This window comes from Stegodyphus dumicola, chromosome X1, assembly GCF_044657685.1.
Source record: "Stegodyphus dumicola isolate Sdum_Otavi_A_Nest chromosome X1, ASM4465768v1".
Classification (NCBI taxonomy): domain Eukaryota; kingdom Metazoa; phylum Arthropoda; class Arachnida; order Araneae; family Eresidae; genus Stegodyphus; species Stegodyphus dumicola.
Genome location: NC_140780.1, coordinates 105,924,495 through 105,939,787, shown reverse-complemented (window position 1 = coordinate 105,939,787; position 15,293 = coordinate 105,924,495). Strand labels below are relative to the sequence as shown.

The 15,293-nt window shown below is 33.7% G+C and overlaps 1 protein-coding gene across 5 annotated transcripts in view; it reads left to right on the top strand.

Moving 5' to 3' along the window:
- LOC118188463 (uncharacterized) overlaps positions 1 to 15,293 on the top strand; it is a 301,229-nt gene that overhangs the window by 241,621 nt on the left and 44,315 nt on the right. For all 5 annotated transcript variants that reach the window (XM_085806957.1, XM_085806954.1, XM_085806953.1 and 2 more), the window contains exon 14: positions 5,714 to 5,852. In XM_085806957.1, coding sequence (XP_085663083.1) covers positions 5,714 to 5,852 — 139 coding nt within the window. The remainder of the gene's footprint in view (positions 1 to 5,713; positions 5,853 to 15,293) is intronic.

Genomic DNA, 15,293 nt, shown 5'->3' with positions numbered 1-15,293 from the left:
GATATCGTATAAAATGTACAGAAATATTAATATTTAGTAATTTTAATACTTATAAAAATTTTTTACCCTTAATTTCAACAATAAATATTCTAAAAATTCTTGTTTACTACTTTCTAAAGTATGCACCTCACAGACTGTGCTTTACACCTTTTACCAAATTGCTTTCCAAAACGAACAAGTCTTACCTAAACAGTTTCATAAATATATTTGTCAACAGAATTGAATTTCAGTTTATGTTTACAATTAAATGTAAAGGTTATTATATATTTTGATAATATTTATAATCATTATAAATTTAGATATATTTAATAACTAGATTTCTCCACGGCAACATGCACTGAAGTTTATGAATGAATAAATTCTTTATTTCCAAATACATGCATAAATAATTTAATAAATATTTACATATTTTGTTAAAAACAAATAAGTACAAAGTCCGTTATCCGGACATCCATTATCCGGACCTCAAAGCCACAAACTTTTTTTTTTTTTTTTGTATGCTTTACTGATATGCGCAATGTGTTTACGCATGCGGATTTAATGTATAACGGACGGTATAAGCTAGGCTGAAATTATCTTTACTGTTTCTAAGGCATTTCAGTTAATGCTGCAGACTGCACTGTTCCTTAATCTTCTAATTAGATCCGGCTTACTATTTTTTTGCAGACTGTTAGAGCAATTTTATAAAAATTAAGCTTGATCTTTCGATTATGTCAAAAAGAGTTTCCAATTCTGGAGCTGCCAAAGGACCTACAAAGCGAAAGCATGTTTCGATGTCTGTCAAACAAAAAGTGGAATTGCTGCAAAAAATGGATAAAGGCATGAAGAAAGTGACAGAGAGGTTGGTGAAAACGAAAAAATTTCGATTGACAAGTTAGTCGGTATTCTCGGCACAGCAGTTACAGGACTTGAATAGTGGAACTTTGTAACTGAACAAGAAATTATGTCTGTTTATAGAATTAAAGAGAAAGTATTAGCACAAAAAATGAAACAACTTAAACAACTTACATTCAAAGAAATGTTTAATAAAGTAAACAAATAAATATTAAGCTTTTTTTTTTTTTTTTTTGTAAAATTTTATACCCTATAGATCATAATTGCTCTTTATTTCATAAATTACAGTTTCATATTTTTAATTGTATAATTTCTGCATGCCATCTTACCAGATTTAAATTGATCTATAATCCGGAATCGCCGAAGTCTCGATGAGTCCGGAGTACGGACTTTGTACTGTATCATATATTATAATTCAATTTAGGAAACCATTCATTTTCATTTAGTTCAGTATTTTTATAGCTGTAACTACTTATTGATACTGACATCAGTATCGCAGAAACATATGTGAGATTGAATTAAATTATCAAAATCTAGCGATTTTTTATAAATGTTTGTCTTTCTATATCATTATATTTTTAAATAGTAAATTTAAATCATAACAAAAACAGTAAAATAATTTTAATGACAGCTATAAAATTTGTTTTCATTAAATAACCATAAATTTAAATCCAATGATCATCTTCAAAGCATAAAATTTAAAAAGCTTGTCCCCTCCCTTTTTTCTTTAACAATGTCAAAATTAGAAATGTTAGCCCTCTAAATGGCACAGCTTTTTGGATCTTATCATGAAAACCTGTGTTTAAACAGCTTTTATTAGTTAAGTTTTATAATTACTTATTTTAAAGTCTCTTTTTTCATAAACGTATTTATCAAGATGATATTTCCATTATTAAAGATAGTAAGAAAACAAAATATTTACAATTGTAATGTAATATATATATATATATATATATACACTCAAGAGCTAAAACATTATGACCACCTGTCAATAACGAGTTGGGCCACCTTTGGCGCACAACACAGCTTCAACCCGCCTTGGCATGGATGCCACAAGTCCTTGATAGATGGCTGGAGACATATTGTACCAGATGTTGTAGCAACGGTCACGCAAATCCGAGATATTGCGAATTGGTGGTCTTTGACCTCTGAGCTGCCGTCCCATGACATCCCAAATGTGTTCTATCGGATTGAGATCCGGTGAGTTAGGCGGCCAGGACATTAACTGGAAATCAGCATCATGTTTCTGGAACCACTCCAACACAATTGTAGCCTTGTGACACAGGGTGTTGTCCTGTTGGATTCCTGTCCATTTCTAGCTGGAAAAACAGAGGTCATGTAAGGGTGCAACTGGTCTGCAATGATGTTCAGATACCCTGTAGCATTCATGGTTTGCTCTACCACAACCACGGGTCCCAGAGACGCCCAAGAGAATGTCCCCCAGACCATAATACTGCCACCACCGGCCTGTGTATGACCTACTGTGCATTGAGGGAGCAACTGTTCGCCTGGAAGACGGCGTATCCTGGCACGGCCATCGGCGTGATGAATGAGAAACCGTGATTCATCTGACCAGGCAACTCTCTCCCACTGATCCCTGAACCAGTCGCGATGTTCCCGGGTCCAGCGCAGGCGGCGATGACGCTTGGTCAGCAAAGGCACACGAGTGGGACGTTTGCTGCGTAGCCCCATATCCAACAATGTCCGCTGAACAGTGTGTTATGATACTTTTCTACTTGGCCTTGCATTGTATTCGGCTGTCAGCTGAGCCACTGTGTGGCTCCGGTTTTGCTTCACCATGCGAGAGAGTCTCCAATGACCTTTTTCTTTGATAGCGTGTGGACGTCCAACATCATGTCGTCTACTGCTGGTTTCACCGTCATTCATCCACTTTTCATATATACTAACAACTGTAGATTGCAAACAACCCACGAATCGTGCAGTTTCGGAAATACTTGTTCTGAGCCTTCGAGCCATTACAATCTGCCCTCTATCAAAGTCGCTTAGAACCGCAGCCTTTTCCATCACGCACAGAAGTAAGTGAAAGAATGATTCTTCAGACTCTCCAGCAGCAGTTAAATACCACTTCCACCTGATCATGTGATTTCCACGTCATCCAGGCGCGTTCATCGCAAAATGTAGGGCTGGTCATAATATTTTGGCTCTTGTGTGTATATAAAGGACAAAATCTCTCGTTACCAGAAAAAAAAAGGTCGTGCCATTCGGGGTTAAGCTAATTTCTTTTTATTTAAAGAAGGGAAGTTTTTATATAAATTGGTGTATTTTAGCTATGTGAATTTGTTTGAAAAATATTTTTTTAATCACATTCACAAGATTTTTGAACTTTATGATTTAAATATAAATTTACCATTTAGTCTTTAAATATGATCAAATCCATGTTAACTCTATTTTTGCATTACTTAATAATTTAATTTATAATAAAGCAAAGTGAAGAATGCAGATTGTCTGTTCCTCCATAGGAAGGAGTACTATTAATAATTATGCAAAATTGGCAAGTGATTGCCAAATGTGCACCTGAATGGAAGACATCATAACCTTTCTGGACAGTTAGTTTATGCATAACTTAGATGGGGAAAACTCTGAAGTCTTGGCCAAAGCTGAAAAATGTTTTTCATTTATTTGCCTCTGTTTTGTTTCCTTTTAAAATGAAAACTAGTTTTACTGGAAGTAAGGGCATCATTTCTACAATTCCCCCTAGGAACAGCTCTAATGGATCTAAACTTATATTAAAAGTGACAATATTATAAGTCCAGCTATTTTGTATAACTCCACAAAATTAAAAGAATAAGTTCAGATAAAATTTCTATGTATATTTTTCCATGAGTAGAATAAAATTTGTTTGATATAGCTCTTCCTTATCTAAAAGCGTGTAGGACATTAGGATTAATTTTGAGCAAGAGAGATGAAAAATTAGCAACGCCTTCACCGGGAATCGAACCGTGGACCTCTCAAATGTGCTGAGCATGCAGACCACTACACCATGAAGGCATGCCAAGAATGCAGGAGAAATACCTTATATACTCCCCCTTTTAAAAAGCAACTGGGGTTTTAGAGAAACCTAATCACCAAATCCTGGGTGTGGAGATTCATTATCCACTGCCCTTGTAGTTCGGGCGCCACTGTAGGGACATTAGGATTAAATTTTTCAAGCAAGAAAAATGAAAAATTAGCAAAGCTTTCACCAGGAATCAAACCGCGGATCTCTTAAACGTGCTGAGCGTGCAGACCACTACATCACGAAGGCATGCCAAGAAGGCGGGACAAATACCTTATATACTTCCTCTTTTAAAGCGGGACGGGTTTTTAGGGGACCAAGTCGCCAAATCCTGAGTGGGGAGATTCATTATCCACCACCCTTTTAGTTTGGGCGCCACTGTAGAGATATTAGGATTAATTTTTTGGAACAAGAGAAATGAAAAATTAGCAAAGCCTTCGCTGGGAGTTGAACCGCGGACCTCTCAAATGCAGTGAGCTTACAGACCACTACACCACAAAGGCATGCCAAGAAGGTGGGAGAAATACCTTATAAGCGTATATAAATGGCAATTTCTGTTTTGCAAAAATCAGTTATACTTCATCATTTCAAAAGATAGCATAGAAATTTTAAACAAAATTTCATGCATTCATAGAAAAGGTTTTTGAAATGGATAAAATAATTTTATTTGCAGTAACTCTTCTGCAGCATTTATTTACTGCAGAGGGCCTCGACACCTGCCGTCAAAGACAAATTCAGGATCTTTTAATCAGATCATACATTTCAATTTTGATTTTCAAAAGTGTAAAAAACTGCTTAATCAATTACTCAATGTAATTTAAAGCCTTTTAGGTAAATATGGCATGTGTAAGTAGCATAGAAATGTGATGAATTGCAAATTTTTTGAAAAAATTTAATATGATTTACTTTCATTAAACTATAAGGGATACAGAAAAGCTTTGTGTCACTGTATATGTATAGATTGTTTCTGAAGAGCTAGTTTTATCATGCTCTAAGGCAGAAAATACTGAATAAGAGCCACCTATTATTTTTTAATTTAAGTTATATGTTATTAAATGCTCAAATGCTGTAATGTTACTTCTGCTTCTAGTTGGGGGAAAAATTCTCTTCAGTTGATTTTATTTTCTATTTCAAACTTGAATTTTAACAATCATTACTCGAGAAGCAAATATTTATGAACCTTTTCATGCATTCAACTGAGGTAACTCAGGTGCACCAAACTAAATGATTTCCTCACCCCTGAGTGAATACATTCAAGATTTTTTTTTCAGCTGTGAATGTGACAGAATATATCTACAATAATTTTGAGTGTAAATAAAGAAAAAGGTTGAGTCAAAATAAAGAACAAAAAAATTCACGTAAAAAAGACCACTTTCTGAAATTTTGCTTATTTATTAAGGGATTAATGTAAGACAATTTTTGCAAAGTTATTGATACAACTCAGTCAAAAGTTTCTCGTTAACTTCTAATCAAAAACATCTCTGAGACTTTAATTTCAATCGAGAATAATTTACAGCCATCCAGCATAATCAGAGGTCTAGATCACCTTTGTCTGTTACTACAAACCTAGGGCAAGAGGTGTTTTAAAGTTTATTTGAGATGAAAAGATTGGTGTAATTTAGGTAGTCATCTCACACTTTCAATGAGAAGTAATGGTTGTCATAACTATTTAAAGCTTAATTCTTGCTTAAGTAATTTTAAAAAAGTTTATTTTTTCATGCAGAATTTTGATGTTACAAAAATTTTAACTGCATCTTTCAATGTGTACTTTTTATAAAGGGTGTTTAATTCTCAAACTATGTTTCATTGATAGTGTAATAATTAGCATATTTTTAACACTAACGTAGTTTTAAAATATTTCAGAATACAGTTATTGTGCTGTGGAGCCTGTTAGGAAATTATTCAGAATATCATGTGAAGTTGCAATTATAATAGTAAATGTATTTGGATTAACTATCTTTGGAGTTCTGGTAGTGGCTGCTGCATTTTGGTACAAACACCGGTAGGTTTTCTAGTTATATAGAGAAAGTGCTCTGAATTAAGTAAATTGTTTTTCCTCCTAAATCCTTAATTGTAGCATATGATAATGAACTTTGCCTGGAAAGTCTAAATTAGCTGACTCTTTTATATAAACTAAGTATACTTTCAAATGATAATTAACAAATTACACTTATTAAAAGGCTAGTTATTACTTTTCTTATAGGATCTGCTTTTTAATAAATGTGAATAGCATTTGTGACATACAGTTTATTAAAAATTTCTAAAGAAAACAGTTATTTTAGTTATGAGTGTAATAAAAATTTAAATGAAACTAAAATATGTTTTACTGAATTCTATTCAGATTATGTGTGTTCTCATGAGAAATACATTTTGTTGTTGGAGGAAAAAATTCTTAACATTGTTTAAAAAAAGTACATTTTGATTGCATTTGGAAGACAGAATACTTCATTTCTAAGCACATGCTTTGAAATTTTCTACATGAAATGAACCTCATCTCACCACAGAATACTTCACGGCCCAGCAGCATCAACCTCCATCCTGGCAATTTGTCATAATCATTGTGTTTCTATTCCTGCATATGACTTATATGGAATGATGTGAAGAATTTTCTAAAAGATTTGTACATATCATACTGTTGAAAGATTCAAATCCAGCTGTGCTGATCTTCAGGCACAGCTGCTACCAGTAATGGTCCAATGGGTGCTGTTAATGGTTGCAGTCATGTCTGACATGTCTGTTAACTGTCTGTTCTGACACTGGTTTCCACCCTCTACCCAACTCAACTGCTAAGGATCATTTTCTTCCAACATGTATCATGTTCAGAATGTCCTTCAGTATTTTCCTTTTATCTTTCTAAATTGAATTACTGACACTGTTGTTCAATGTTTCGAAACATCAGTTTGTATCAATTTTGTGCTTTTTTTTTTTTTTTTTTTTTCCCTGTGTGTGTGTGTAACATTGCCTGATAGTAAATATACATATTAAGGTAAACATTTTCAGTTATGACTTTTTCTGGAGGGTTTAATCTATCTACATTTTTGCTTGATGCTCGAACAGTAGTCAACCATTATATGTGCATCCCATCTACCTTGGTATCATGCCTCCATGACTTTCAGATCTTGATGGAATCACATATCAAGTTATCAAGATGGCTATGTAAAATGTGTATTTTGATGCTCATGTTGCAACCAAGTATTTTGAAATTCTCCAGAAGTTTCTGGACAATTTTGTTATTGTTCTATGCTCATGTATTTCCAAGAAAGTCTTTGATAATGTTTTTGAATGCCAATTGTAGAGTTGAACATCTATCTAATATTAGCTTTGTTCGATATAATTTAGTAAATTATGAATGGCAGCAGTGAGGGATTTTTTATATTTAAGTGTTGAGCTTGCCTTTTGAGAAAAATTGCTTCGAATTGCTTTTCATGTGTATTTGTGTGTTAATGAGTATTATCTTATACCATTTATATTTTGAGTGTTGTTTGAGATGTCAAAGCTAGGTTTGTCTTTTATTAGATTTGTAAAATAAACTGTTTGTGTTGTCACAAGATGTTTCATTCGATAATTGATTAGACTCATTTACATCACTAGTCTTCTGATATTTGAAGGCAAAATGGAACATCTGGTGTCCGACAACAGGACAATGCTGTCTTTTTATGAGTGAAAAATATTATTTTTATTCTTTATTCATTGTGGAAACTGTATTGAAAGATAGAAAACAGCTTAGGTGGCTGTTAGCTCACGTAATTCTTTTTATGAGGAAGAAATTAAACTGAATTTTGCTGAGAAAATTAATAAATTAAATTGAAGAGAAAGCTTTATTAATGATAGCATGTGAAAAGAAATATAAACAATTGTATTCTGAAAATACTTCCAATATCGAAATAGAGAAAGTGGTAAATGAGTCAGAAACATATATTGATCCCTGGAGATCTTTAAAACAGAAGCTAGAAACACTAGTGATTAAATAATTATCTTCTAAGAATGAAAGTTTGAATGTTACATCGCAGCTGATCACTTTATTGCATTAACCAAAACTAAAATTACCTACTTTTGGCAGTAATGTAAGAAATTGGCTTTACTTTTGGAGGCAGTTTAAAAACATTGGTGAGGACATTAATATTGATTTTCACAATAAATTTTCATATTTATCTCAAGCAATGGAAAGAGGCAGTCCTTCTGAAGAATTAATTAAGAGTTTTCCACCAGGTGGTAATAGTTATGGAAAAGCTTTAAAACTGCTAAAAATGCATTTTGGTAGAGAAGGATTATTGACGCAAGTATATGTCAGAGATTTATTAGCATTAGTTCTTAAACAGAACTGCCCTAAAAATTCATTAAGAAAATTGTTTGATCAAATTAAGAGTTAACTTCGTTCACTTGAACTATTAGGGGTTACTAGGGAAAAATATGACGCCATGTTATTTCTTCTAGTTGAATCATCAGTACCTGAAGAAACTCTTGTTGTTTGGCAGTGTTATATATCTGCTCATCATAGAGATCGAGAAGTGAGTTCAGATGATTCAAATCAATAGAAGTAAAACTATAACTGAAAAAAGCAATTTAAAATGTATTTTAGAATTTTTACAAGATGAAGTTGAAGCTGAAGAACGTATTTTTCTAGCCTCTCGAAGTTTCTGCACTTCAAAGTCAAAAGCAGAAGTAAAATATAATTTTTCTAGTGAGGAAAAATGTGATAGATAACAAATTTAAGAGTGGAAAGTTTTCAAATGTATCTCTTCCGACAACATTCTAACTTCATCTCAAGTGTCAAAGCAGTGTATATTCTGTTCTATTTCACATTATTCTGGAAATTATCTAAAAGCAAGAAAAATACCTTTAATGCAGAGGGAGTCACTTGTTCAACAAGCTCACAAGTATTTTTTATGTTAAAAATCTGGACATTCAGTCAAGGATTGTAGCTTGAAAGTTTGTTGCTTGTGTTGTGATAAAAAGCACCATATTCTTCTACATAAAAAAAAGCACCAAATAACTGTGCCAAAAAATGAAGAAGCACCCGAAGTTGAAAAGAGAACTGAGATTAGTGCTGAAGTGGATCAAGCTCTTTTCAACTTATCTTCCACTCCAGACGTAATGCTGCAAACATTTAAAGTTAATTAGAGGTAATGGGAAAAAATGTGTCGCAAGAGCAGATTCATAGCGATCGTATTTATTATGAAGTACAGCTCAAGAAATGAACTATAAACCTCAGAATTGGGAATATTTGCAACACTTTTTATTTGGAGGGGGAAACTCACAGGTATGCAAACACAATGTATACACTTTGTATTTATCAGGTGTGCACAGGAATTGAAACTTAAAGTTCTTAGTCAACAAATTATTTCTAAGTCACTGCCACCTATTATCAATAAACTTTGTCTGAAGAGTTAGCTACTTCTAATATAAATATTGTGGATGATTTTGAAGATCCTATTGAAATCCTTATTGGGGCTGATGTAGCTGCAAAACTTGACAGATGGTCAACGTGAGATATCTTGTAGTCTTCTAGCCATTAAAACAAAACTTAGATGGTCATTTATGTGACAGATGCCCAATGCTTTTAGAAGTGAGTGTACCAAATAGATTTCTATTGTGGAGGAACACACACTTCAAGTTCCACTTTGAGCTATTGATGAACAATAACCATTGATTTGCATTACAGGCTGAAATTCCCAGCTCTTTGATTAAACTATGAACTTTATGACAATTCACAAATCCATCATTACTTTGAAAGTATTGCAGAAATGCACTTTCTCTCGATCAAAAGTAGGATACATTAGCTCCTTTTTCAAGCACTGGGAGTTCAGTTGCGCATGTAGCTAATGGTGAACTATGATAGTCTGTTTTACACTTTCCCCCTTCTTAGATCCTGACACTATACAAATGTAACAATCACTTGACCTTTGGGCTCATGCCAAATCATAGGTGTACCGAATGGAAATTTAAAATGTGTTTCCTTCATCCGTAAATTCTCAACACACTGCTTGCACACTTTGTGAGGGGGTCTATCATTTATCTTTTTCAACATGTTTTTAATTTAAGATAGGTAAAATAGGCTTGTCTGACAAATGTACTGATATTTCAATCTCCTTTAACTGTAAATGGTAAACCTGCCACATATATAAGAAAACAAATTGGGACTGTTTAAGCACTTATGACACAAATTATCAGAGGCAGACATAAGGAAAGGTTTCAGTTCATGTATGAATAAAAGCTAAACACTACACAAACAAGAACTCGGACTCCATGTCAGAATTAGCTTCATTATATCAGAGCAATACATGTCTCTCTACAGAATCTCAGGCCTAGCTGAACCAGTCTAGACAAGTATGCACTTGTTCCAGGTCTCCTACAGCATCCTCAACCGTTCACCAATCAGAGGCTTATGTCAGACTATAAGAGAGCAGTACAGTCAAAAGTCGTTAATCCGGACTCGTCGGGACTTCGGCGATTCCGGATTATCGATTTTTCCGGATTATAGATCATCATTTTAAATCTAGTAAGATGGCATGTAGAAATTACAAAATTAAAAATATGAAACCGTAATTTATGAAATAAAGAACAATTATCATCTAAAGGGTATCAAAATTTACAAAAAGAAAAAGCTTAATATTTATTTATTTACTTTATTAAACATTTCTTTCAATGTAAGTTGTTTAAGTTGCTTCGTTTCATGTGATAATACTTTCTCTTTAATTCTATAAAACAGACATAATTTGTTGTTTAGTTACAAAGTTCCGCTGTTCAAGTCCTATAATTGCTGTATCGAGAATACCGACTAATTTGTCAATCGAAATTTTTTCATTTTCAATAACCACTATGTCACTTTCTTCACTATCGTAAGCGAATTATAATGATGAGAAACTTGATTTAAATCATAGACGGAGTACATCAAGATGAAATACTACATTTAGTAAGGAATTATGAGCCAAATAACATAAAAACATCTGCCCTGAAGATAAGGACAGTGCTGACAGATCAACTTCCAATTCATTGCGCGCTGCGGCGTTTTCCCCCCACCGCCGCAGAGCAGCGTGAAATTGATAAACAGATTTCGGATTTCTAAACATACTTTCGCTTTGTAGATCCTTTACATATTTGTAAATATATATCGGAAATTCTATTTGACACAATAGAAAGTTCAAGCTTACTTTTATAAAATTGCTCTAACAGTCTGCAAAAAATAATAAGCCGGATCCAATTCGAAGATTAAGGCACAACGCAATCTGCAACATTAACTGAATTAGATAATTTTAGCTTAGCTTATACCGTCCATTATACATTCAACGCACATGCATAAATGATGCTAAAGCAAAGTTTAAAGTTTATAAAATTAACACTTTAGCAATAGTAGCAATAAAAGCTCCCTGAGATAATATGTTTGTGCAGACATTGAAGACAATAAAGAGGTTTCAAACTTAACCAATTTATTAACAGTATAAAAAAGAATAAAAACACAAAAAGTAAATTTAAACAATATCAGAGTCTTAAAAAAAAAATATAATATAACCATCATTCATCAAATAATATTTTTACCTGGTCTCCAAAAATACTGGCATTCAATACAAACAAAATGTCCTAAACAGTAATCATGCGGTCTCAAATGAAATTGGCTACACATTCAATAAGTCCATGATCAATGGTTAAGAAAGCACCTGAAATTTAAATTAAGTTCTTGAAAGCACTTAAATCCGGCCTAACTCCGCTTACATTAGTTGAACACGAGGAATCGCCGCTAACTTATTTTAAATGCCACCTTCATGAAGAACATGGATGCCGCCCACGGCAGTCACTCGCATTGTAGCCTCTGGAACCAAGGAACTTATTCTGGAAAAGTCATCTTGTATACAGGAACCAAGGAACTTATTCAGGAATGGTCATCTTGTGGACGGACCAAGGAACGTATTCAGCGGACTGCACGCATCCTTCAAAAGGGGCTGGAAACCGCACACCCAAGTGCCAGGAAAGCAGGAACTAGAAGGGCTGAGCCAGAGCGACACGAGATACTTATGCCAGAAGTAGGCATGACGTCATCTCACGGCAACCAATCAGCTATCGGCACGATTCGGCTTTCCATATGATGTTACATCACATTTCGTTTTTGCATCTTAATTAGGTTGAAACAGTCCGTTCTCAACACAAACAGTGGCAGTAAGAAAAAGAAGTAGAAGTAACTACTATATTACATTAAAATAAGAACTAAGCCTAATAAACATTTCAAGGAGGAGAGATGATGCAGTAAAAGGTTTACTATAAGTCGTATTTTCCAACAAATGCCCCCCACATCATCATCTCCAACCTGAAATAAAACTGAACGCCAGTATCTTTACAAAATTCAAAACAAGAATTAATAAATATCACAATTTCATTCAATTCAGAAATTTTTAAGAAAGTTTTCCCTTGGGAACATCTTATCCTATGATTCAAAATTTTACCATAACAAGAAGTCCAACATGTTACAAAACAATACAAAGACATATGTATGATCATACACTCAATACTTTTACCCAGGGCCCTGGTCAATCATACAACATTCTACACTATACAGTTTTACATTTACCTAATTCTAATGTTTGCTTCCAAGACATTGAAAATTTGAATGTTCAGCACAATTCGTAGAACTGCTGAAATGGGACATATTTGATCTTGATACTATGATGCAATATGCATTGAAGGAGAATGTTGAACCCACGAAAACACGCACACATTTTCGAGCACGAGAACTCGCACCGGGTATCTCGTACACTAGCTCACTTGTGCTATTGAAATATCAATTAATACTGTTTATAAGCAAACCTTACGTAATTAAATATTGCAAAGTTAAAGAATTTTAGTGAATTGAATTATGCATACGTATATGGTTAAAGACAATTTTGACAAACCACGTACTGATGTTCAACAGACTTATTTCACATTTTTGGCACATAAATCTTGGATTTTTCTATCCTTATTACATGGACAAAATGCACATCGTTTATAATTTGCTTTGAGATTTTATACAGGCGGTTCACTATTATCGATTTCCAGTTCCTTAGAAGTTTCAGGCTTACTGTTTCTGTATTGTTTTGAAAGAACGAGTTCCAGTGTTTTCAAAAAGAAACGTCTGCTTCTGAACTGTGTGGTAGGATGTTTCGTGGACATCAACAAATCCTGACATTAATAACAGCTTCATTCAACTTGTAAAATAAAATAACCATTAACCAAGTGATTTTAAATCCTTGCTGTAGTGTATGCTGGAGCCATTTCGTTGACGTCCACAGCTCCTTTCATAAGATTATAAAGCGTGATGATATTTGTTTTTTGTTTCAATTCCATGGTGGTTTTGTCTATTTTATCATCAGTATGAATTACGGATAACATAACTACATTATTGTTGTTTTTTGCAGAATACGAAACAATTGTCTTTTCTTTTGAAATCCAAAGACTGAAGAGTACAGTATTTTTTTTTTTTTTTTCCAAAAAAATCCAGCCGGTATTTCTCTTTTATTTTGTCTAAGTGTGCGTCCAGAATTGAAAAGCTGTGTCATCAACTGCATCACAATGGATTTCGAGCTACAGTTTATTTTGAATGGTCCATCGAGTTGTTGACCGCCATAAATCTCCATATTCCAGGTATAAAATACTCTAGAATCTACTAGTGAAAATAGCTTGATGCTATACTTAGGCTTTTTGGGCACATCTACTGCCTGAATCCACACCACAGAAAATATTCGATGCATCTACGGAAGAAGCGACATCTCTTGAATAAGCTGTATTACCTGGAAGCTTGCTAATTATATTCCTTGAAAGCTTCCTAACATTTAGCCAGTATTTTTTCTTCTGCCATTTTGTAACTTTATCTTTTCCAATATAAAAATCGATTGCTGACAGTGAACTTTCATCAGATATATGTTCATCATCACTAGAAACAGTCTCGATAAGGTGTTGAAAATATTTATTTTCTTCGTCATAATTCAAATAGTGCGTCATAATTCACTAAGCTGACAGAAAAAAGGAAAGATCTGACTGACGCAAAGACTAGCACGGGTATGACATACCCCTGACACCTGTATCTCAAAATCTATTTTTAGAGCTGAACTAGTTTTTCCCCTGCTGAAAGAATGTAACCTTGAATACAGCTACACGAAATTCTGGCGTAATCTGATAAGAAGAAAATAACAAAAACATTGAATGAAAATGGATCAGGCATGTCATACCCTGTGCGAGTTCTCGCAGCTTAAGCACATGTCTTATTCAAAACACATGCGTACCCTGAATTTGGGAATTTAAAAATTTTGTAAATATATTCCAAAATAAAAGTTGTTGACAAATAACACTATTGATTTTTGATTCTTCTTACTTAGTAGAAATAGTCTTTAGTCAAGTCATTAACTTACTGTAGAAAAGAAGAAATGGTTTGAATATTTTTGGTTGCTTGGTTGGTTTGGTTTATTGGATTATGGCAAAAAGCTCAAGGGCTATCTCCCTAGGGAAAGGAATGCTTTCGTGGAGGACATCTTAAGGGAAACTTGCTCGTATACACATGGGAAAAACCATGAAAACACCCATGCAGCCACCCCAGACTGAAATGGTAGTGTTCAGGGACTTTACTACTTCCCCGCTTTTGGGCTGAATATTTTTTAATGAAGGGATTTAAAGGAAGCAATTTTGTGGCAAATATAAAAAAAAGGTATCAATACATTTAGTTCAGTTATCACATTAAATAAAATTGAAATTTTATGCAATTAGACTCTGCAGTTTTGTTTATATTTGTAAAATAAAAATTAATAGAAAAAATAATTCAATGTAAATCTAATAAACCATTCTTTTAATCTTTGTTCATATTTTTATATAGACTAATTATTGTCTTTAAGTTATTTATGTGCAATTATTTGTATTTTGATTATGTTGTATGCTGCATATTATAGAGAAAAATGTAAGGGGGTTGATGAAGAAAACCTTTCTATAAAAAGGGATCAGTACAAGGCTGGGAATCCATGCTTTAAGCTTTAGGCTTTGTCATTTTACAATGTTATGTTGTTTGGTTTTTACGGCACTATATTTTTGTGATATTAATGATGCTTGTACTTTATTTCAAAAGAAAAAAGTGGAGTTCTGTAATCAAAATAGTAATACTCGGCCATGCCTAGCAAACTGTTTTGCGTGTGACCTCAGGAATTCTTTGACTGCCTACCCGATATCATTAGGATTTTGAAACCTTGTCCAGAAAACATTGTTCTTATAGTAAAGAAGATGACAATACATTAAAGACAGGTTTGATGTGTATGGTAGATGAGGGAGTAGGAGTGCTTTGTAATCCAACTCGAGTAATATTAACTGAATTTTGTATGACACATCAAGGCGAGTGTTGTTATGCAGTACATAGACAATGAGTACTAGCTGCTTGAGGTGAAATTCTTGGCTCATATCATGAAATGTTACACAATAACATTCTGAATTGATT